We start from the raw sequence: 24,399 nt of genomic DNA, 5'->3' as shown, positions 1-24,399 counted from the left end.
GCCTTCCTCTTCCCATTGCTTTAAGCAATAAGCTCCTCATCATAAAATTTGGGGTTCAAAGCATGTGCTAAAGTGTGCAATGGAGTGTTGAAATTGTTCCACCTATCAACAATGATTTTTTTGACCAAACCAACAAAATGATCATCAACAAACAAAAGTTGTGGAGACTCTTGCGAAATGATTTCCATAGTTTTCTCAACCATGGAATCCATGCCATCATATACCTCTCCTAAGAAAGGTTGGTCAATGTCAGCACTCCGGAGAAGCTCAAATGTAGGGGTTGTGAACTTTAGCAAGAAATCTACCTTGCTCCACCAATCCTCATCAAGGCACAATCTACACACCATATATCCCCGCTTTGAATCTGCTTGTCTCCACGCAATCCAAAGTTGACTCACCACCATGGAAACTAATGCATGCTTAACCTCAACAAGGCGACGCAACATCAGGAAGTTTGAGGCATATCTTGTCTCAACAACTTTTAACAACTCCAATTTGGAGTACTCTTGAAATATGGCCTGAGATTGGTGGTGGTTGGTGATGAATTTGACAATCTCCCTTGCTTCCCCTGTGAGTTCCTTTATCTAGGAAACTTTGTTGTCGATCTCCTCTAAGATCAGATTTAGATTATGGACAATGCATGGTGGTCCAAAAGATGTGGTCATACCTCCCCTCAATAATTAAACCTGCAGCTTTGCAAACTGGTGCATTATCCGTGATAACTTGCACCACCTTGTTAAGCCCTATTTGTTCAATAACTTTTATAATAACATCAGCAATGAACTGTGCATCTTTCACCTCTCCTGAGCAGTCTTCTGCCTTGATAAACATTGCTCCTTTGGGGGAAGTGGCAATGATATTTATCAATGGTCTGCGCCTTATATCTATCCAACCATCTGAGCCTATGGTAACCCCAGAGCTATTCCAGGAAGAATGAATTGGAGCTAAAATATCCTCCACAAGCTCCTTCTTATTTTTGAGACGCTGGGTTTTGACTTTCTCATAGTTGGGCCCCTTGTACCCTTGAGGAGCTTTGTTAACTGCCCTTATCATATCTTGCCAGTAAGGAGAGCGAACAACATTGAATGGGATACCACATGCATAAATTCACCTAGCCACTCTGGAATCAGTTTCTTCACTTGCTTGCACATTCACCAATTTAGCAATTCTGCTATCCTGAACTGAAGGGGATGCCCCTGGGTCTCTGGTATTTTTGGGTGCTGGTTGTTCATGTTGTTGAGTGGGACTGACTCTCCTCTTTCTTGCTTTAGCTACAATCCTTGGCTCAATGTTAGATGGAGCTTGAGTAGGGTCATCATGCCTTCTCTTAGTACCATTTGCCTCATCTTGCTCTCTTTGATATGCCCTCCTTGCCAATGGATCTGCTGTTTTTGTGTAACCTGAAATCCCCTGTCCTCCTCTATGCAAAAGATGTGCCTTCACTCTTGGGTAGGAGCCCTTATATGAATTATTGCAAAGATTGCATTGCCATTCCCATGAGCCACCACCTGCACATCTTTGAATCTTTGTCATATGCCTCCAAAGAGGATAATATTCAGCTCTTGGGTTGGCCCTAGGGCTTGAACTTGTAGCTGCACTTTGGCTGGAAGCCATTGCTGCAAAAATAAATTAAAAAAACAAATCTGTAAATAAAAAAGGTTTTTCATATTTTTTGCAGCATAAACCCTAGAAAAATTGAAGAAATAGTAGGGAAAAACTAACAAAATGAATGTTGCTTACCCAAATTAATTTTTTGTAGCTGAAGCTACCCCAAAATGCTAGAAAAGAGAAGAGAAATATGGCTATAGCTGAGACAAGTCTGCTGCAAAAATAAATTAAAAAAACAAATCTATAAATAAAAAAAACGTTTTTCATATTTTTGGCAGCATAAACCCTAGAAAAATTGAAGAAATAGTAGGAAAAAACTAACAAAATGAATGTTTCTTACCCAAATTAATTTTCTGCAGCTGAAGCTACCCCAAAATGCCAGAAAAGAGAAGAGAAATATGGCTGTAGCTGAGCCAAATCTGCTACTGAAATCTTTTTCTCTTGCCACTGAAATCTCTTGCTCTTGCTGCTGAAATCTAGTTTGCTCACTGCTCAAAACACCCTAGCTGAAAAAACTGCCAGTCTCCAAGAGAAACGACTTGCTGAATAGTGTGATGAGAGAATGAGACAAAGTTCACTTTTATAATTTTAGACAGGCATCTAGAAGTAGCTAGAAGTCACTGGCATAACCTAAAAAAAAAAACACACACACACACATACACACACACACACACACAAGTAAATGCTGAAACGTGAGTCGTACGACCGTGAAACGCGTTTCCGGCCGTACTGGCCACGTTTCAGTTTTGTGAAACGTGGTAGTACGTTCGGAAACACGTTTCACTGCTGTACCAAATGCGTTTTAGCGTTTCGTATCAGTTTCCGTACGGAAACGTACCCTTGCCCCACGTTTCCTGCAACATAGCTTTAACCAATGTGCTAAGAACGAGGAGGCTAATACAAAACCATTATCGAATACCAGTATTAGTCATTGGAAGTTGATATATCATACTCATTAAGGCAAATCATCAGTGATCAAAGCAAATCATTAGTCATCATGTCAAATCCCAAATTTGTTATCATAGAGAGATCTATAGTCCAGAGCATATCTCTTCATCAAGTAAAAGTTCTACATTAGGCATCATGTCAAAACTCCGAACACTGTTCATCTATATCAATCAGCCAAATCATGTCAAACTCTTGTAGCACAAACTTCAAACATAGTGCCACATCTATATGCATGTCCCACTCCCCTGCAAACACAAGTTCAATGTATATATTCATATTATAGTAAGTATCAAACTTTCCTATTCATAGAACTTTCTGTTTTCTGCTCCACATCTATAGGACTGTCATTTTTCAAGTGAACATCTGATCTGATGCACAAGACTTTATTTTTTTGTCCAACAGGGATAGTCGTACCCATAGGTCTTCCCTACAAGCGGTTGGGAGACTACAGTCGCACCCTTTACCTTATTTCCATGTGGCATAGAGGCTACAGTCGCACTTGTGAACCTGCTTCCATGCGACTGATGTTTAGAGCAAGGGAAAACTCTCTCCGCTTAGATTAGAACATCGCTGCAAATCATCAATGTCAGATATTTAACTATCCATGCCCATAAATCATATTTCAACAATAATAATGCAAATGACAATAGGAGAAGGGATCTTATGGAGAGGTTCTCCCTCTGAATGAGAATCCACTTCAGTTATCTCTATTGATGCCATCAACCTGTCTATAATGCATCAACAAATCTGTTAGATCATAAAGTCAAACATATCACATATTCATCATGATGTTATCATCAGCTACTTCATCATGACGTCATGACATCAATCTTTCATCAAGGCTTAGTGTCAAATAGCTAATAGGAGTAAACTTTAAGAATCATGATCACTTGCATTACTTCTTTGTCACATAACTTGATCTGATAATGAGATCTTAGACAATTATTAAGGTATTGCAAACTTATGTGCATGGACTTGCTTATGTTACTTTGTGTAATGGATCGATAAGATTGCGAAATACATAGACAATGAAGCAGTTAAAGAACATGATAGACAAATACACATAAACACAACAAGTTTAATAAGGAGTTCACCCAACACTCCTGGGCTACGTCTCTTGGTCCAACCTTCTGTGGTGACCTCTCTATTATGTCTTAAAAAACAGAGTTTTACAAAAGTATGAGCTCAATTTGAGTCTCAACACACAACAGATACAACAACAAGAGTTTTGCTTGAACTCCTCAAGTCTTTCTGAGTACAAAAACTCTCTCTATCACTCTGTATTTGTCTTTACTCTGTCTCAGTACTGCTTGTCCTGTTTTCTATCAATTTGTGGCTTTAAAGCCAATCAGCGCTGTCTATTCGTTTCACCTTCTCGGGCTCTGTATCTTCCCGACCTTTGTCTATTCAGATCCCCCTCTGAGTGTTACCAATCATTGCTAAACGCTTTCAGGGATGGTGGCCACCTGTTCTGTAATGAAATGGGTCATTGGGCCTTTGAAAACCCGAAATAACCATTCTCTGTTTACACAGAGAAATACATTCAAAACTATGAAATTCCGCCAAATTGCCGTTTATCGGACTTGAAACATTATGAATCCGCCTTATAACTCCTATCGGGTCCGCCTGTATATCGACATCACATCTCCACCGTTGATTTAGGAGATCTAGATCCAACGACTGTGGTTCATTTCGGGTGGCTCTTCCGTACGGGGGTTAACCACCTGATGAGGGTGGTTTTCTCTCTCCTTAGCCTGGACACGTGGCAGCCAATGTATGGGATTGGGCAGAGCCCGGCCCAAACCACTTACTGCCTTTGGCCCGCTCGAAATCCCTCTTATATTGTGATTTCCCTTTGTATTTAAAAATACATTAAAACATTGAAAAACCCCGTAAAATGGCTTTATTAGATTTGAAATCATATATAACAACATCAATAAACCCTTTCGAGTCCGGTTTCATCGCATCGGTGCTTTTTCCTTTGTATTTCGTTTATTTAACGAAAATGCAAAATACAAAGGAAAACCCTATTTTCCGGAGATCAAAATATAGATAATATCATCTATATTCTCATCAGGCCGGCTATCATGAATCATATTTATATTGGCCTCGCTCCATTGTAATGTGCTGACGCGATATTGGATGCAATTGATCGCAATCGCATATCGCACATGCCCCGGGCTATTGTAAGTGCTCCTTTGTATTTGTCGATAGCGATATTGCGATGCAACTTGGGCCGTCGATCTGCGCGCTTGGTCGACGGTCCTCATTGACTCCGCTGATCGCTATCGCATATTCTGTGTGGTCTTCGCTGATAGCCTCCACTTGCTACTGCCGATTGCGATTGGCCGATCGGATCTAGACCGTTGATCGGCCAGATCCGACAGCTCTGATGCAAAGTTGCTTTAAGCCTCCGATAAGCCTTATTTCACTAATTTCTTCATGTTTTTGCCTCTTGATAGTGTAATCTCACTTTCTGAAAAGTTTTTTCATGCGATAGTTTTGAGTGTTTGAAGACTTAGAGGGTTTTCTAGGATCCATTTGGATCACGCCTTCCCACTGAAAAAGGATTTTGGACCACCAAAAGTTGGTTTTCAAGCATCAATCAAGTGAGGATACAACTTCCCCACTTATTCAATCTCTATCCATCTTGCATTGCTTGGTTTTGAACCTTTGAGTCCAATTCCGAGGTACTCAACATCCCCTCTGCGTGTAGTTCTCACCTTCCTGTCCAGAATTGTATCTTTCTGCAACTCATTGAGATATTCAGGCAACAGATCATCAATAGAGGGCAACTGACTTTGCTCTTCAGGATCTTCAATCAATGAAGGTTCAAATAGTCTCAAGTTCTCTGCATTAACTACTGAATAGATATGCATGTAAGTTGGAAAATCAAGGCGAAAATCGTTCTCACCAATTTTCTCAAGTATCTTGAAAGGTCTATACCTTATTGGCTTCAACTTCTTACCTTCACCTTGCATTCTGTCTTTGCTGATGTACAACCAGACTTGATCACCAACTTGGAAGCTATGCTCAATTTGATGCTTATCATGCCTTGCCTTGTACTTGGCGTGGCTTCTTTCCAGTTGTTTCTGCACTGCTTGGTGAATTTCTTGGATCTGTTCAATGAACTTGGTTGCTTTGTCCACATCACTGTGTCCATCAACTGCTATGTTTTTACTAAAGACAAAATCCAAGGGAGACCTTGGTATAAAACCAAAACAAGTCTCAAAAGGAGATCTCTGTGTAAAAGATTGTTTAGCACGATTGTAAGCATGTTGCACATAACATAAATGTTCATCCCAAATCTTGGGATGCTTGCTACAATAACCTTTGAGCAACTGGATTACTGTCTTGTTGACCACCTCTGTTTGGCCATCTGTTTGTGGATGAAACGCTATGCTCTTCTTCAGTCTGGTGTCCATCAATTCCCACAGACTTGACCAAAACTTCCCAACAAATCGGGAATCTTATCAGATACAATGGAAGTGGGTAATCCAAAATGAACCCATACATGCTGAAAGAACAACTTTGCTATTTGTTCAATTGTAATCTGCTTGTTACAAGGTATTAAAATACACATTTCGCTGAACCTGTCCACAATAACATATAAATAGTCATGACCTTGTCCATGGAAACACTTTCTCAAGGATGAGAAGGAACTGGAAGTGGAGTGTACAAGCCTAGTTTTCTATTGCTGGGCTTGCTTTTAGCACACATGGTACACCCTTTAATATATCTAGAAACTGTTTCATGCATTCTTGGCCAATCATAGAGCCTTGGCAGCTGTGCAACTGCTTTACTTACACCAAAATGAACTGATATTAGAGAAGTATGTGCTTCTTGGATTATGTTAACTCTTTCAATTTGAGGAATGCATAACTTTCCCAAATGATACAAGAGTTGGTACTTAACATGATAATCCAATTCTTCTACTTGTTTGCCATGACTTAAAGTTGCATATACATCTTTAAAATCTATATCTTGAGCATATTGTTCAATGTAGCTTTCATGCAATACTGAGTTATGCTTAAATATAGTAGATGCATTTATAATTGGTCTGGATAACATATCTGTAACTTTATGATGTATGCGTTTCTTATATCTGATGACAAGATGAAACTGTTGTAGAAAACCCATCCACCTATAGTGTCTTGATTGCTGCAATTTAGTTTGTGAGTGCAAATATTGAAGTGGCTGATGATTAGTATGTATAACTGTTTCTTTTCCCATTAGGTAACGCTTCCACTTTTTCATACTCTGTACTAATGCATACAATTCTTTATCATATGTGGGATAATTAACTACTACAGAATTAAATGTCTCAGAGTGATAACATATGGGTTTACCATGTTGCATCAACACTGCTCCCATGGCATAGTCACTGGCATCTGTTTCAATCTCAAATGGTCTTTGAAGATCTGGCAATGCTAGTACTAGTGCTGTACTAATCTTTTCTTTCAAGGTGTCGAAGGCTTTCTGCTGTTTGCCTCCCCACTGAAACACCTTGTTCAATCTTGTTAAAGCATGTAAGGGAGTTGCAATCAAGGAAAAGTTAGCAATAAACTTTCTCCAATATTGTGCCACTCCTAACTTCTGTAGCAGATTTGGGTTTAGGCCAGTTCACAATGACTTCAACCTTAGAGGGATCTATCTTCAATTCACCATCCCCTACAATACGACCCAAATAATTCAAAGATATTTTGCCAAATTCACATTTTGATAATTTAACATAGAGATTTTCTCTTTTCAAAACATCTAGAGTCTGCTTTACATGCTTCAAATGTTTTTCCCATGTTTTTACTGAAAACAAGAATGTCATCTAAATATACAATTACAAAATCATCAATAAAAGGTCGGAGCACATTATTCATAACTCTATGAAAGTGGCAAGAGCATTAGTTAAGCCAAAAGGCATAACTAGCCATTCATACAGCCTTTGATTTGTTTTGAAAGCAGTGTTCCATGCATCTTGTTCTGCAACTCTGACTTGATGGTAGCCACTACGCAAGTCCAACTTGGAAAAGTAAACAACTTTCAACTGATCCAATAGATCATCTATACGAGGGAGATGATGACGATTCTTGATCGTTATTTTATTCAGTGCTCTGTAATCAATGCACATCCTTCACGAGCCATCTTTCTTTTTCACCAAGACAATTGGAGATCCACACGATGATGTGCTTGGCCTTATGAAACCTTTGTCGAGCAGCTCATGTACCTGCTTCTTGATCTCTGCATTCTCTAAGGCGGATAACCTGTACATTCCGATGTTAGGCAATGGAGCATCTTGCTGCAAATGAATATCATGTACTATTTCCCTTTTGGGTGGCAGATCTTTAGGTTCTTGAAATAGGATATCATATTCTGAAACAACTTTTTCTAAATCAGCTTTCTGTTTAGCATCACAACCTTCAAATACATTGGTTTTATCAGGGTGCTTTTCCTTTACAACCATTAGTAAAAATTGCTTGCATGAATTTACAATTCTTTTCATCTGCCCTGAGTTAATGAGATTGTAGTTATTTTTGAGCTGATGTATATTCTATTTCATCTTTTGTGAGTTGATACTTATTTTCAGTTCCATAAAAAATGGCTTTTCTATCATACAAGTAAGGACTTCCTAAAACATATATCCAAGGGAACTATATCTAATTCAACCTCATCTACAAAAGTTGACCCAAAAGCAAACCTAAGTTTACATTGTCTAGTCACTTGTAGCTTTGCTTTATCACATACCCAACTTAATGGATATGGCTTCTTGTGAGGTGTGGTTAGTAGTCCCATCTTCTTTACAATTGCTTCAAAAATCAAGTTTATCTGTGAACCACTATCAATCTTTTGATGCTTGGAAATAACTCTAATATGAAAAAGCTCATGTCTTTTCCTGTCATTTTCTTCATTATCAATAGATTGTGCAGAATTACTAGTAGATGCTTCAGAATTTTTACCTTTTATACCTGCAGCTGTGACTGTTGTTTCATCACCTGAGTTTGACCCCAAATCTTTTTGAATAGCAGCGTCAGTCTTCTTCTCGTTACCATCAAACTTCTTGGGTTTTAGCGCCAGATGCAAAGACCAGTAGTGTTCATCATCATGTCCATCCTTCTTGCAGTGAGTGCATGAAGGTTAGTCTTTCTGTACAACGTTTTCCTTCCTCTTTTTCCATTTCTGCTTCCTTTTTTCTTTGTTCTTGCTTGTTGTGGGTTTTGATGATCCCCCAATCTCTGGGTTCACATTCTTGCCTCTAGCCTCAGATGTGTAGCCTGAATTGATACTTCATCTATGCTAGTAGGGTTAAACATGAGAATGGTGTGCCTCAAATAGCTATGTAGACCACCTATATACTTCAACAAAGTTTCAGGTGAGTTTAGAGAAATGCCTAGAATTAAAATTGTTTTTCTAAATTCCTGGGTATAGCTTTGTATACTTTGCCCCTTTAATTGGCGAAGAGTTTGCCAACTCATCATTGCTTGCTGCATATAAGTTAATGGATAGAATTGTTTTTTAATGGCAGAAACAAATTCACTCCAAGTAGAAAGAATTTTACCATGCTTCTTCAAATTAGCTTGTGTCCTGCCTTCCCACCACACTAGGGCAGTTCCTCCAAGGCGAAGGCTGGTCAGCTGAATCTTTCTCCTTTCTGAATCGATGTTCTGCACCCTATACGTCAATCTGTCTAATCCAGTTATCTAGCTTTTCTGCATTTAATTCTCCATCATATATTGGCAAATCAAATTTTACATCGAATTTAATCAAAGGGCTAGAAGGAGGTGTTGATAGAGGAGGCTCTTTCCCTTTCCCTTTGCCTTCTGAATGGCCATCTAGAAGAGGTTCCTCTGTTCCTTTGTCTTGTTTGGAGGTTGAAGTATCTTCACCTCGACTTTTCTTAAATTCTCGATACATCTCTTTTACCATGGCTTTCATGGTCATGAAACTGCCCATGAACTAAGAGTTTGATTCCAAGGGAATTTCTTCTGCCATTTTCCTCCTAGGATAGATTGTTCCTATTTTTGGATTAGTCTCAACCAGTGCTCTTTCCCTAATTTGAGCTTTGACCTAGTTAGCATTCAACATTACAGCACAAGCTTGTCTAACCTTAGCAAACCTAAAGCTCTGATACCATTTGCTCTGATAATGAGATCTTAGACAATTATTAAGGTATTACAGACTTATGTGTATGGACTTGCCTATGTTACTTTGTGCAATGGATCAATAAGATTGCGAAATACATAGACAATGAAGCAATTATAGAACATGATAGACAAATACACATAAACACAACAAGTTTAATAAGGAGTTCACCCAACACACCTGGGCTACGTCTCCTCGTCCAGCTTTCTATGGTGACCTCTCTATTATGTCTTCAAAAACAGAGTTTTACAAAAGTATGAGCTCATTTTGAGTCTCAACACACAACAGATACAACAACAAGAGTTTTTCTTGAACCCCTCAAGCTTCTCTGAGTACACAGACTCTATCACTCTTTGTCTCTGTCTTTACTCTGTCTTAGTACTGCTTGCCCCGTTTTCTGTCAATCTGTGGCTTTAAAGCCAATTGGAGCTGTCTGTTCGTTTCACCTTCTTGGGCTCTCTGGCTTCCCAACCTCTGTTTGTTCAGATCCCCCTATGAGCGTTAGCAATCATTGCTAAACGCTTTCAGGGATAGTGGCCCCCTGTTCTGTAATAGAATGGGTCATCAAGCCTTTGAAAACCCCGAAATAACCATTCTCTGTTTACACAGAGAAATACATTCAAAACTATGAAATTCCGCCAAATTGCCGTTTATCGGACTTGAAACATTATGAATCCACCTTATAACTCCTATCGAGTCTGCCTGTATATTGACATCGCATCTCCACCGTTGATTTGGGAGATCTAGATCCAACAGCTATGGTTCATTTCAGGCGGCTCTTCCGTACGAGGGTATTCGGGCGGTTTTCTCTGTTCTTACCCTGGACACGTGGCAGCCAATGTATGGGATCAGGTGGAGCTCGACCCAAACCACTTACCGCCTTTGGCCCGCCCAAAATCCCGCTTATATCGTGATTTCCCTTTGTATTTAAAAATACATTAAAACATTGAAAAACCTCGTAAAATGGCTTTATCGGACTTGAAATCATATATAGCAACATTAATAAACCCTTTCGGGTCCGGTTTCATTGCATCAGCATTTTTTCCTTTGTATTTCATTTATTTAACAAAAATGCAAAATACAAAGGAAAACCTTGTGTTCCGGAAGTCAAAATATATATAATATCATCTATATTCTCATCGGGTCCGGCTACCGCGAATCATATTTATATCGGCCCCGCTCCATTGTAATGTGTTGACGCCATTGATCGCAATCGTCTATTGCACATACCCCGGGCCGTTGTAAGCGCTCCTTTGTATTTGCCGATAGCGACACTGCGATGCAACTTGCGCTGTCAATTTGCGTGCTTGATCGACGGTCCTCGTTGAGCCCACTGATCGCTATCGCATATTCTATGTGGTCTCCGCCGATAGCCTCCGCTTGCCACCGCCGATTGTGATTGGCCGATCAGATCTGGACGGTTGATCGGCCAGATCCGATGGCTTTGATGCAAAGTTCCTTTAAGCTTCAGATAAGCCTTATTTCATTGATTTCTTCATGTTTTTGCCTCTCGATAGTGTAATCCGACTTTCTGAAAAGTTCTTCTCATGCGATAGTTTCGAGTATTTGAAGACTTAGAGGGTTTTCTAAGATCCATTTGGATCATAACTCAATCCATAAAGTTAGGGCATTCAATTTTATCACATGCCATAATTACTCAACACATCAAAACTTAAGCATGGTCAACAAACAGATCCTGAATATCACTCTCATTGTTACACTTCTATCATCATGGCTACTATGCTTTTCACAAACAATATCAATAGTACCAAGTCACCATCTACTAGAATCAAGGTGCTAGCCTTTTATGGAATCAAGATATCCAAAAATGATAGATGATAAAGTATACCTATATATCAAAGATCAATATTAAGTAGTCTCATAGAATCAAGAAGTTCATTATGTAAGATACTTGTTCAATATCAAATGCACCATTTCATCATAAGAATCATGAATTCAAATCACTTTCATGTGCATGCATGAACCATTTGAGAAGGAGACATTCTCATCATACCTTAGGGCTTACCTTGCCATAACATTGAAACAATATACCATGCATACTTGTAGTATTCAAATACATGTGCATCTTTTCATTTGACATAAACAACATGTAGCACTTAGTCATGTTTTCATCAAGTGCCTCCTTACCTTTTTTAGCTCTAGCTTTTCTTTCGTGCATCTCAAATGATCCTCTTATTACATCTCGTCAAGGAGGTTAGAAGCATCCAAATACTCAAAATATACATGCATGAAGTATAAGTAATGAGCAAAACAATAATCAGATCTCTAAGTCTAAACAAAAGTAAAGACATAAAGGAGCATCATAAGTCAAGAGATACTTATCTTCAATGAGAAGTGATCCTCTCCCTCTTGAACCAACCTTCAAATTCCATCATTGTCTGTAACAATGTTGCTTTCAATATTTCAACCAACTTTATCAACAACCAGACCTACTAGAGACTATCCCATCTAGAGCTTCATCAAATCTGTCACAAGTGCTTGAGCATCTTCACATTGATCGTGCTAGATTTCCTATCTCATATCTTTTCCATAAACCAGGATTTCTCTCAAACCCTAACCTCATAATATCCATCAAAACCTATTTCACAAATTGCCTAAGGTTATGTTCAAACCCTAGAATTCTAAAGTCTCCTCCATCTTCTCTTGCTTCCATTAAAGGTGTCTCCAATAGGGGTGATCTCCATGACTTTTCTTCAAGCTAGCTCTGACACCATGTTAAGTTTTCTTAGGGCTACATTGTTCCTTGCTTTGATAATTGCATTTGTTCATTAACACATTAAGTTCACCCCATAACATCATAACATTATTCAGATTTACATCATTATTCATCATCATATGCAATTATGTAGAAAGAACAATATCTTTAACATTAATGCAACAAAACATAAGGGAACAATAGGAGAAAAGCATTCACACATAGAGACACCAGGATTGGTCAGAAACTAGGGCAACGCTGACTATGGGGAAAACCCTTGCAAATTCTTCTTTGTAGATTGTTATCAAATGATTTAGCAAAAGAGAGTACAATGATCCATATCTTCATCTATGCAACTAACTAGCAAAAACAATTATAGCATCCATAATTGAACCCAACAAAGCTTATGCTCAAAAATTTAATTCTGAAGATTGTAATGAACTATCACTCTCTGCAATCAACTGCCGAACCCTGGGATCATTGAGAGAAATCTTCGGAAGATAGAGATTTCATCTTTTAGATCCCGGTCGCATGGAGGAAGTGTCATGCAAGCGACTATAACTGTCCCAGTTGCTCCCTTAAACCTGACATGTGAGCAAATGGGGTCAAATCTAGATTGCAGAAACCCTAAATCCTTAGTCGCATGGATGGAGAGTTGTTTGAGCGACTAGAAGGCTCTAGTTGCACGGATGAGCTTCTGTGCGTGCAACTACAGTCAAATCCTTCCTGTTCTGTGCCTGCGACTGGGGCCCAAAACCATAAATCAGAGATGCGAGCTTCAGACTCTGCAATTTCACCTTAGAGTGAACTTGATCCTTTGTGGACGAGCCTCAGACCTGTGCGAATCAAAAACAAGATAGAAGAGTGTCTCATCATTGTGTCCAAATGAGGTAGAGGGCACTTGTATTTATAGCCTTTCAAGGTGGTCCATTTTGCTTTAGGGTCGACCTTATCAAATGTGCACATGTGGGCTTTTCTTCATAAGTACACTTTCCCTTATCCGATTTGAGTGATCTTTAGGTCGATTTTGGTCCTCTCGAAAAGAGGAATTCAATGCAATCATTATTTATATCAGGTGAGCTGTCCAAAGTGGAATTTTAACGCAGTTGCATATTTTTAACAATGGAAAAAGAGATGAATGGGGCTAAAATGAGTGGAAGGGAGTGATGTATATGGTGTCGAGAAGCAGAACCACACAACCAAAATTGGGGTTTTGCATGTAGTGCTAACCCTAAAGCTAATGGTCAGTAAAAGAGATCCCACAGGACTAGGATACAAGGCTAACCACGAAATCGGGCAGTGGAGATGTTATCTCAAAATCAGGCCCTGGAAGGCTGCTGACCAGGAAGACTTCAAGTAACTATTTCAGACCAATCTTTTGACTAAGGCTTAGCCTCCTTAGCCTGAGAGGGCTCTCTCAAAGTGTTATTGATTTTGACTATTAATGGGATGGCTAACTCTCTTGAAATAACATAACAAATATGAAGGCTGGACAAACATTACATAAGTTTCCATTGGGCTTATGGAGTCAATCAAACCTCAGTAAATAATGATATTGCTTTAACATAGAAGTCAGGGCATGTGACATTTAAATGTTCAAAATACAACTCTTATAAAACCACAGTTCATAGATGAGTACAGGAAGTCAGAGCAGCATAAGTGAATTCTGAGTGATTACTCATCTAAGCAACTGAAAAAAGACATGAAGGACAAAGTAAAATAACACATCTTGAACATGGAAACGCTGTATGAATCCTGAGAAGAAAAGCATATAACTTATATTACTGAACTCTGTTCTTTACATAAGCCAAAACAGCACTCTGTTTTTTATAAAATATCCAACCCCCATTACATAGATGTTCCAGCTATATATAGAAAATCCTTATTCTAACTACCTCGAGCTTCCTCCTCCCACATGAGGGGAACTCGAATTCTGCTTATGATGACACCTATTTGCTTTACAACAAACTATTAAATACAATTAGTGCTAACTGGAGTTCTAAAGAGTTCTAATTTGACTATGACTCTAACTCTATCTTCTTCGTAGAATGATTCCTTCTTGTTCTTTGACACTTGGACTCCTTGCAGTTTGGCTGAGATGGCTGAGATGAGTATTTAAAGCTCCATGTTGGCCTCGGATGCTGAATACTTTAACTGCTCAGTGATGTTAGGTGATATCCCTTGCTTTTCGGTTCCAGTCCTCCATAACTTCGAATATACAGCAGCATGTTTTTAGCCCTTTTAATAACCCAAAAATATAGGACATCACCATGTTCCTGATGTGTTGGAGGCTTCATCGATGGGCAAGTGTGCAGGCCAAAATCCCTCGTATGTAACTCATTCAAAACCCTAATGACCGGTAATAAAGTGGCTTTATAACAGAAACTTTAAACTTGAGTCAAAACATTTCACCTTTTTAAAGGTACACCTGTCTTGATCTGAATGGCTGTGATAGCTTCATTTGGTCTCTCACATGTCCTTCAGGTGTTTTCTTTAGAAATTTCCCGATCATTTTACCAAACTGTTTGTCTGCGTTTAAAATCAACACCTACAGCAGTTTCGTAGCGCGCTGCGAAACTGCTGAATTGTTTAAACAGCTTGTCTTTTCCCTGAGATATTTACCACCCAGACATTTGATTGCAAAAACTTCTTTTGACCTTGGATATATATAGCAGGGATCTACATGTCTTTAAAACAATAAAACTAAGCAAAATTTAACAAAATTTGGAACAAAACCTTTCTTTGAACAACAATTTCATTCAGCAGCTAACTGGCCTAGCTGTGCCTTCAAGTCTTCCACTTTCTTTCTCATAGCTTTATTCTCAGCTCTTAGATGCATGTTTATCTTTCTGAGGAGTTTGGCCTCTTTAATGGCAGGTACTGTCCATGTGTAAACATCGGCTACTGAATCCACCTGGTTTACTAAGTTTTCACTTCCTTTCAATACAGCTTTACGATAATTTGCATACTTGACTGCAGACTCCCTAGTGGCATTCTTCACCTGAGCAATCTCATGTTTAGCTGCTTCTAACTGGTTCCTTATAGCTATAATATTACCTCCTTGAGATATGATGACTGTTCTTTTTGTGTCTTTTTGCTTAATTTTCTCTGCCTCCTCTGTTCTGGGCAATTCTTCGGCTTCCTCTGTTCTGGACAATTTCTCAGCTTCCTTTACTTGCTTCCTTGTAATAGGTCTTCTGGGTTTGAAAATGAATTCTTCACCTGGTTCATCAAACTTCAGCCTTTTTGAGGCCTTAGGTTTCTTGGTACTTTCTGGTGATGACTGTGTCAAATCAATATGCACTAGTTCAATTTGCTCAAACTCGATGGCCTCTAATAAATCATTCAGGCTTGCTTTAGACACTGGGCTCTCTTCAACAGCTATGGCTTTACCTTTTTCTTTACTTATTTGGCTTCTTGTCCTTACTCTTGAAATTGCTTCAACTCTGCTTGTTTCAACTACAGTCTTCTCATCCTGAGTCTTTTCTTTTGTTGCTTGCTGAGGTTGTTCTTTAATGATCAGTGGCTTCACTGGTTTTTTAAGTTGTGACTTGGTTTGCTTTTTAGCTCTGGCCTCCTTCTGAAGCTCAGCTATTGTGAGTTCTTTGACTGGTTGTTCTCTGACTGGTTGTGGAGTAAGGCCAGTTTTGCTTTGGAATCCAGCCATGAAGATGAACGAATTCCAGTCTCTGCCTATCTTCTGGAGGCCATCTAAAACTAACAATTTAATCAAACCATGGTGAAATAAAGAAGTCTCGCAATCCTCTTTTCTCAGCTGCACCTTATCACACATTTTACTTAGACTGCGAAATAAGTAAAAAGGAATATCTATGGAAGCCTTCCCAGTGAAATGTAAAAGCAACTTGAAATGATAAGAGTAGAACTTATTGTATCTTCCTTCACATGTCAAGTATTTCTGAATGCAGGTGAGAAGAAGGGCATAATGCTCTTTAACATAGTTTCTGGGCACTGCTTTTGTTAGGTCTTCATTCACATATGCCTCTTTTAAGAACTCTTTACATGGATTCATATCAAATTTAAAGTTCTTAAACCATTCTTGCTGCCTTCTTGGGATTTCTGTTACAGCAGCTATTGCCTCCGGAGATACTTGAACTTCCAACATAGCTATTTTTGAATTTAAACCGGTGAAGTTCAAATCAAACTCTTTGGTTACCTGCGCATGTCCTCCTTGCAGTTTTTTATAGAAGTTCTAGCACCCGGCATCTTTGAATGCTTTCTTCACGCCTTCATCCCTCAATGCTATGTCTAAACCTTCAGGTTCGGTCGTCTGGCATTTTCCAGATCTGTGTTCTTTCCTCTCCATTTGTTTTTTGAAATCTTTACACTCACAATGAGCAACAGCTTCAGTTGAAATGGCGGTTCAGTTCTTTTTAACTCAGGCTCGCTTTTAATCAGGCTCGCTTGAAAACAACCTCGCTTGAAAACTCAAATACATCATCGATAAGCTTGTCACTTATGTAACACTCACGATCATCATCAAGATCCATGCACGGTATAATCCATCGGAATGATATTTCTGTGCGTTTCATCAAATCTATTGGTGGAGTGATGACTAATGAGCGCTTAGACATGCTACGGGAGGTACACAAAAACTGACATGAGAGGACAGAATTGGTGACTCATTAACAGACTTGACACTTTAGGAAAGATTCGCTGCGAAATGCACGAATCCGCGATTTCGCAGCGCGGTTAGTTTAAAATTCTAATAATGCGCTGCGAAACGGCTTAATGATAACGCTCTGCGAAATGACTGAACAATGATTACGCTGCGAAACTGGCCAATAGGAGATTACGCTGCGAAATCACGAAAAGACTTGGTGAATAGGATAAGACAAGACATGGCTTATAACACAATGATGGTGGAGGAGAACCAATAGGATTAGAGTATAATTTAAAACAAACACCTTTAAAACTCCAAATCCTAAGTATGAAACATAAAACGAAAACCATATGACACAGACCTTTGACATTGAACTAGGACCAAGGACTATATGCATAAAATTTTTATTCTAAGTGATAACAGGAGACAAGAGTACAAACCTAGCCCACTCTTTCCGCCGAATCCGCCCATCAATCCATGCCCCAAAGTGCCCATGACAAGTAAGGAAAATTACTCAACTATACCAATGAAAATCCATACCTCCGGGGTTGGGAGGCCCACCTTCAAACATACAATCTTAACAAGTGGGTGAGGGACCACATGGCTAGTTCAAGTGGCGGAGATAATGGCATATCAAGCTATTTGGTGGCTTCAAGGGGCTGCTAGCTACCAATTGAGGACCATTTAGGAGAAATTTTTTCTCTTATATACACTACCCATAGGTGGTGGGTAACAAACAAAAAATGGTTCTCATGGGTCTCCTAGTTATAGAATAGCCTAGTTCTGCTCCAACGTTGAGGACGCTGAGAATGGTGCTAGCCATCCCATGTCTCAAGGGGTGAGGCAAACCTCATCTGGGCCTCAGATTAGATACCAAACCATGTGATCACTATTAAGCTTGCTGGGGCAAACTTGTCCAAGTGCATCATCTCGTGAATAATGTGGGGCAAAGTGCAGACTATTGGGGGTGTTTTAGGTAATCATGGGGTGGAATGATGCTCTGAAAATAGTGGGAGTCCCATGGCTCTCAACGCTTCACCTGTCGGGTGTCATATGATTCTCTAATGGACTTGGGCCCCAGTTAAGTTGCCCAACCCATGATGAAAACCACTTGACAATCCCACACACTGTCCAGTGTTGCATCTTCACCATCAGGTACAATAGTCATTATGCATCTAAGTGAACCAAGCTTGTTAGTCAAGGGCAAATTGACACTTCATATGCCCCCCCCCTTCCAAATTTGGAGCTTTGATCTCATAATAGTGTTACCTCCCTTGGTAGGAGTGACTAACAAATGACCCTATTAGGTGCTCCTGGCCCCTAAGGGGAAATACAGGTCCCTGTTACATACTTCAATCAATAAGTGCCATGTGGATAATGATGGAATGGAATGGGAATAAAGGGGCTCAAGGCCAAATGCCATGTTCAAAGGGGTAGACATAATGACGAAGTCCACATCCTGGGCATGCAAATGTGATTAGGGAGCAATCATGGATGCGTGAGTTAACGTTGCCTTTATTTTTCCATCCCTTTTTATTTTCCTTTTCCTTTTTATTGATTTTTTTTTTGTATTACTGCTCGAAGCTCTAGGAATTGAGAGCATGTTGTGAATGATGTATAGTAGTTATTACCCCTTAAAGGTGGGGCAAATCATTGCCTACAAAGGGTTGGGACGTGCATGGGTTCCTTTAATGACGCGATGTGGCAATCATTGACCCTAGGAACCAGGGTGATGGCCTTAATTGTAAGGGGTGGAGCTCATGTTTGGCTTTTGCCTACATGCTTTATTTAATGTCCTTGCCATCTTTTGCATTTAGTGATTTTATTTTTCTTTTGTTTTTTCCTTATGGCCATGCTATGCTTTTACTTTTATTTTAGCTACATCAACTTCCAGGGCAACGTTTGCAGGCCCAACCCAAATATGTGGACAAGGGGAGGGGGTGTTCCAACACCTAGTGGTCCAATGGTCATATGGACGCAGGGAGGGGAGATGGTGAATAGGGTTTGTAATGTGCGAAGAGAAGTGATAAATATGGAATGGGAAAATGGGTGAAGGGTCTGGTGGTGCATATGGAAATTTGGCTTTGCTCCATCAATGGTTGTCTGTTGTTCATACAAGGTGTGACAGACATTGCTTGTGATTTATGTAGAAAAGATGAAATGATACAACATGGTTTTTGGCGAAGTCGGGCTGCAAAGGTGTTTTGGGCATGGTTTTAAGTTTAATTACACTTCTTCATTGCCATGCCTTTGTGGTAGGGTCCTTTTCTAGGTGTCAGCTAGATGATCACTGATGGCTACAAATCTTTATGGCACCTTAGTACAATTGTTGGTTATTAAGTTTATATGGAAACATCAATATAAAGTGATGTTTGAGCAAATTCCTCTTGCCTTAGTCTAGGAGAATTGATGAGGTTCAAGTAGTAGCTTGCTTTGTTTGTGAGATTCAATTTCAATGTTTTTCATTGTGATATTGAGTCCCTCTCCCTTGCTGTGCAAGCTCATATGCTTGCTATTTTGGCCTTTCTAGTGTCATTTTATTGATAACCTTGTTTTCCAGGGGATGTAATTTCTGGTTCATGTTTTTCTTATTTGTCCTATGAAGTAATATAGGCAAGCTTAAAAATAACGAATGGAATCAGTGGATACAATGAAGTAGATCAATTTTTTATTCATATATTAGGTAGTTGTGCTACCTAATTGACCTAAATACCATCACTTGAATCTAGTGACCCTTCCTTGACTTATAGTTGATCAGTTAACACTTAATATATATTTGACCTTGGTTACAGATTAGTGTTACTTAATTAAACTTTGAATGTCAATACTTCAACAAAACTAAATGTTATGAACAAAATATATATAAAATAATACAGATAATAATACTCATAAATAATGATTAATTAACTAGTAATTATTATTGAAAATTCATGTCTCTAAGGACATGGCCATTCATGAAAGGGCACCTTCCTAGGTATATAAGTGGGCTCTCATTGTATCATCTCATATTTTACATCAATTTCTTTTATATACTATTCAATATATATTTTTATCCTTAATGGATGTCTTCGTGTACCAAATGCTCTGAAGATTATTGTTAAGTACAAACTTTGTTTGTTACGTTGGTATCAGAGCGTATGCAAACTTTGTTCGTAACATTGGTATTTATCATATCCCCAAATAAATAATTTCCGCTAAGATGAATTCCCAATTTTGACAAACTATTAATGTTTGAACTAGGAGAAAATAATTGGAGACATAAATTAATTTTGGAAGAAGTAAAGGTGGCCAAAATAGGGGAAATAAGAAAATTATAAGGTTGGTAGGTTGTGGGGGCCACCCAAGAAGAACTTCAAACCCCTTGGGGGAATTCGCACCGCATGAGGAAGGGAGAGAAAAACAGGTTCAAACTAGCGGGGCCCATAAGGATTAGAAGAGGCAACATCTATATCTATTTATAGGAGTAAACTCATTTTCGGGGTGTGCATTTTACATTTGAGAGTTTGATTGGGATGTTTAGCCATGTTCACAGCTGTTGTTCAGCCATAGTATTAAAATCCGGCCGGTCTGAACCAGAAACTGGTCAAACCGGCAGGTTCATTGGCTAAATGATCCGGACCGCTCAAAAAATCTATTCAAACCTCCTCTTTCGCCTTTTTTTTTTTTTTATTAAGAAAAAATGGGCCTAATTGCTCGGTTTCCAAGCTGATAATTCCAACTCTCTTTCGGTGAACTTAGAGTGTCACCCTAAGAGAGATTTTCTGAGCTGATTGGAGAGCAGAATCATAGCTGTTGGGAGCTTATCTTTCACAGGTTCAGCCTCTGCGTGTTTTCTGGCGGACGCAGAAACCAAATTCGTTGTTTTTGAGAGAGAAGATTCCCGGGGAATTTCCTTTCAGGAATCGGCCGGAAATTTCCTTGAGGGAGGACGAAATTCTAGAGTGATTTTCAGCGTTGGAGGTGCTTGCTTCAGTGTGGGTCGAATTTCTCTTCCTAGGGCCTGCGTAGTTATTTTTTGGGCTCAGTTTGTAGCAGCGAAACCGCTTGGAGCTGGTGAGATTGGAGGCCTGGACTCTCACATCTCTTCCAAGTAAAGCATTGTAGGATTTTTCCAGCTATTTGGAGGAGTTTTGGAGCAGGGATTCAGTAGAGATTTCTGATTGGGGTGTTGGGCCAGCAGTCGGAGGTGAACGCACCAATTTTGGGTAATTCCAGGAGGTTGGAATTAGCCCAAAACATTTCTAGGTTTTTTTGGTCTAGCGTTGAGGAACTCAGCTCTAATTTTTCAGAATTTTTGGAGGCGTTTTGAGGCCCCAAATCATAGGTTGCCTCCAGCTGCAGTTGCAAAATATTCTAGGGCAGAATGCACAACTAGAGTTGGTTACTTCCAAAGGAGAAATGTACTAGTTTCCACCTGGGTATTGCTTGCTTGCTGTAGCAAGCCCAGGTGCACACATTCCATCTTATTTTGTACACAAAATTTCAGTGGAAATATAATAAAATGGCTTAGTTCACTTGTTTCTGCCCAATGGGGTTTTGATTTTAATTTGCATGTGTGCATTTCAGATTTGCATGCCTTACTTTGCTGTATACTAGTTCGTGTTTGATATTTCACTGTAAATTTTCTAGTTAGAACATTACAGTATCAGAGTGTATACGAATTTTGTTCATAATTTTTTAGTTTATCAAATATTAACTTAAGTTGTAATATATATATATATGTGGATGCATATAAGTAAGTAATTTCTTATCATGAGAGTAGTGACTTGTACTCCTTGGAACACTTATTATCCCCAAGATGGGCTATAACAGATTTTCTATATGTTGTGCTATTTGTTGGATAGGTTTAGGCTATTAATTTGTTGGTTTGCCTTTACTGGCTGATATCCTTTTTGACAAATAGTTACAAATGCAACGCTCTATGGCTTCTTTCTTTACGATGAAATTTGATAACAATTACATAAAATGTGGAGTATATGCAGGGGTTATGATTTATCTAAGACTAAAGAGAGAACGTCAGAAGTGGGGAATTATCTTACATTTTCTTACATTGACTTTCAATCTCTGAAAGTGGCCAAATTGATATTTGTTCAGGCATATATATATAAAGTTTGCAAAAAGTTATACATGTTTTATTCCAGTTATATTTTTAAAGCATAGTAGGCTTTATTTTATGCAGTTCCCTGAGCAATTAGCTTCTGCTGTTTCTCGCCTTTCCTTGTCGACTTTGTTAATGGGGCTATCTAACACTTCTTCAAGAGAGAATGTTACAAGGGAGGCTGTTACTTCATATGACACGGAATTTGAGGTAAGTGTTATGTTTCATTTTCTCAACTGCTAGATGCCATTGCGTTCAAGAGAATTTTTACTGTAATGGCCTTGTTAGGATGCTGATAAATATAATTTTTCATTTTATGCTATGGTAGTTTGTAAAAGTAATCAACGCTTATTTTAATTGACAATTGCTGTTGGAAGATAGATTTTGGCATTCTTTTAAAGTTAACATTGTCATACTTGGCTTCCTTTCTATGTTGTCTTACTTCTGCTATAGCTCTTTTAGTCTAGAACAAGTTTATACAATGAATATAGAAGGGTGTGTATATAACACTACTGCATTTAATTCACCATGGGAATATAAGTGCCCAACTATATGATATCTTCCAATCTTTTGAAGAGGCCCCTGGTTCTGTCATACTCGTGCACATCCCTTGTTCTCTGAACTCATCACTCAGTATTTAGCAATAAGTGGAAAATGATAGAACACAATTAACAGTCAGACTTGACTAATACATGGCGTCATATACACTGTTTCTAGGATGAGTTTGCTGCTGCAACTCCACTTCTTCATGTAACTATAGATCCATCTGAAGAAGCTGTTTCCACATTGGTTGCAATGGGCTTTGATAGAAATCTCGCAATTGAAGCACTAGCCCAGGCAGATAATGATATTAGCACAGCAACAAATTTACTGCTTGAGACACAGTCTCATTAATGCTAAAGTGGCATGGTGCTTGGTATCAGTGGATCTGTTGTTCCATATTTCTTGGTTTCATTTTTATCATCACCGATTTGTACAGCTTTGGGATTTTGATAATGATATCTCATTTATGAAAACCTTTCTTTCATTCATTGTTTATTCTGTTCCAAATTTATGAAATTGTGTTAGGTTTGGGAACTACTAAAATTTTGGAAAGTACAATCTAGGCATTTATCCAATTGTAAGATTATAAGAGAGTGGATGCAATAGCAATTTGCACCTGTGCCAGAGATTCATTCTTGTGCTTTTTCCCAATGACAATGGGCACATAAATTACTTTTAGTGTCCTTTCCAGTTTCACTTTGAAAGTGGTTGTTTAAAATACAAATGTATTTTCCGTGAATTTAGAGTGTCCTTATTTGTGTAGCTACCTCCAACAATGGCAACAACCAATTAATTTAAATTAGAATTTTTATTTATTTTGTCTGCTAATATACTCCTTAGCTTCTTAATGCAAACATGGTTAATGTCAAAGTTTTATTATGTGGGTTTCATATGTTTTGATTCTACGTGCCACATGTACAAAATGGTCTATTATGTCTTAATTGTTGTAAAATCCATGTCAAGGAGCTGCAGATATACACAAGGTTATTGTGCACATAAATTATTTTTTAGTTTCCTCTCCAGTTTCATTTGGAAAGTGGTTAAATAAAAATAGAAATGTGTTTTCCATGAATTTAGATTATTCTCATTTGTGTAGCTACCTCCAGCAATGTAAAATAAAACAAGCAATTTATTTAAATTAGAATTGTAATTTATTGTGTCTGCTAATGTACTCTTGGATTCTTAATGCATATCATTGAATATGACATGGTTGATGTCATATTTATCATCGCCGATTTGTACACCTTTGGTGTTTTGATAAATGATATCTCATTTATGAAAACCTTTCTTTCATTCATTGTTTATTCTGTTCCAAATTTATGAAATTGTGTTAGGTTTGGGAACTACTAAAATTTTAAGAGAATCCGGAATAAGTACAATCTAGGCATTTATCCAATTGTAAGATTATAAGAGACTGGATGCAATAGCAATTTGCACCTGTGTCAGAGATTCATTCTTGTGCTTTTTCCCATTGACAATGGGCACATAAATTACTTTTAGTATCCTTTCCAGTTTCACTTTGAAAAGTGGTTGTTTAAAATACAGATGTATTTTCCGTGAATTTAGAGTTGTCCTTATTTGTGTAGCTACCTCCAACAATGGCAACAACCAATTAATTTAAATTAGAATTGTTATTTATTTTGTCTGCTAATATACTCCTTAGCTTCTTAATGCAAACATGGTTAATGTCAAAGTTTTATTATGTGGGTTTCATATGTTTTGATTCTACGT

General features: G+C 38.5%; 1 protein-coding gene across 10 annotated transcripts in view; it reads left to right on the top strand.

The window, feature by feature from the left end:
- LOC149263040 (rhomboid-like protein 20) overlaps nt 1-23,488 on the top strand; it is a 266,839-nt gene extending 243,351 nt beyond the window's left edge. For 8 of the 10 annotated variants that reach the window (XM_089425659.1, XM_089425633.1, XM_089425630.1 and 5 more), the window contains 3 exons: nt 8,577-8,684; nt 22,207-22,335; nt 22,843-23,488. In XM_089425659.1, coding sequence (XP_089281785.1) covers nt 8,577-8,684; nt 22,207-22,335; nt 22,843-23,019 — 414 coding nt within the window. In that variant the 3' untranslated portion in view covers nt 23,020-23,488. The remainder of the gene's footprint in view (nt 1-8,576; nt 8,685-22,206; nt 22,336-22,842) is intronic. The other 2 variants (XM_089425654.1, XM_089425647.1) reach the window with 1 other exon arrangement.
- Nucleotides 23,489-24,399: the final 911 nt, after the last annotated feature.

The sequence above is a fragment of the Pinus tabuliformis genome, chromosome 6 (genome assembly GCF_031772625.1).
Source record: "Pinus tabuliformis cultivar Carrire ecotype Pingquan chromosome 6, CPIR1, whole genome shotgun sequence".
In the NCBI taxonomy this organism is placed as follows: domain Eukaryota; kingdom Viridiplantae; phylum Streptophyta; class Pinopsida; order Pinales; family Pinaceae; genus Pinus; species Pinus tabuliformis.
The sequence above is the reverse complement of the archived record's forward strand: the minus strand, read 5'-3'. Positions and strand labels throughout refer to the sequence as shown.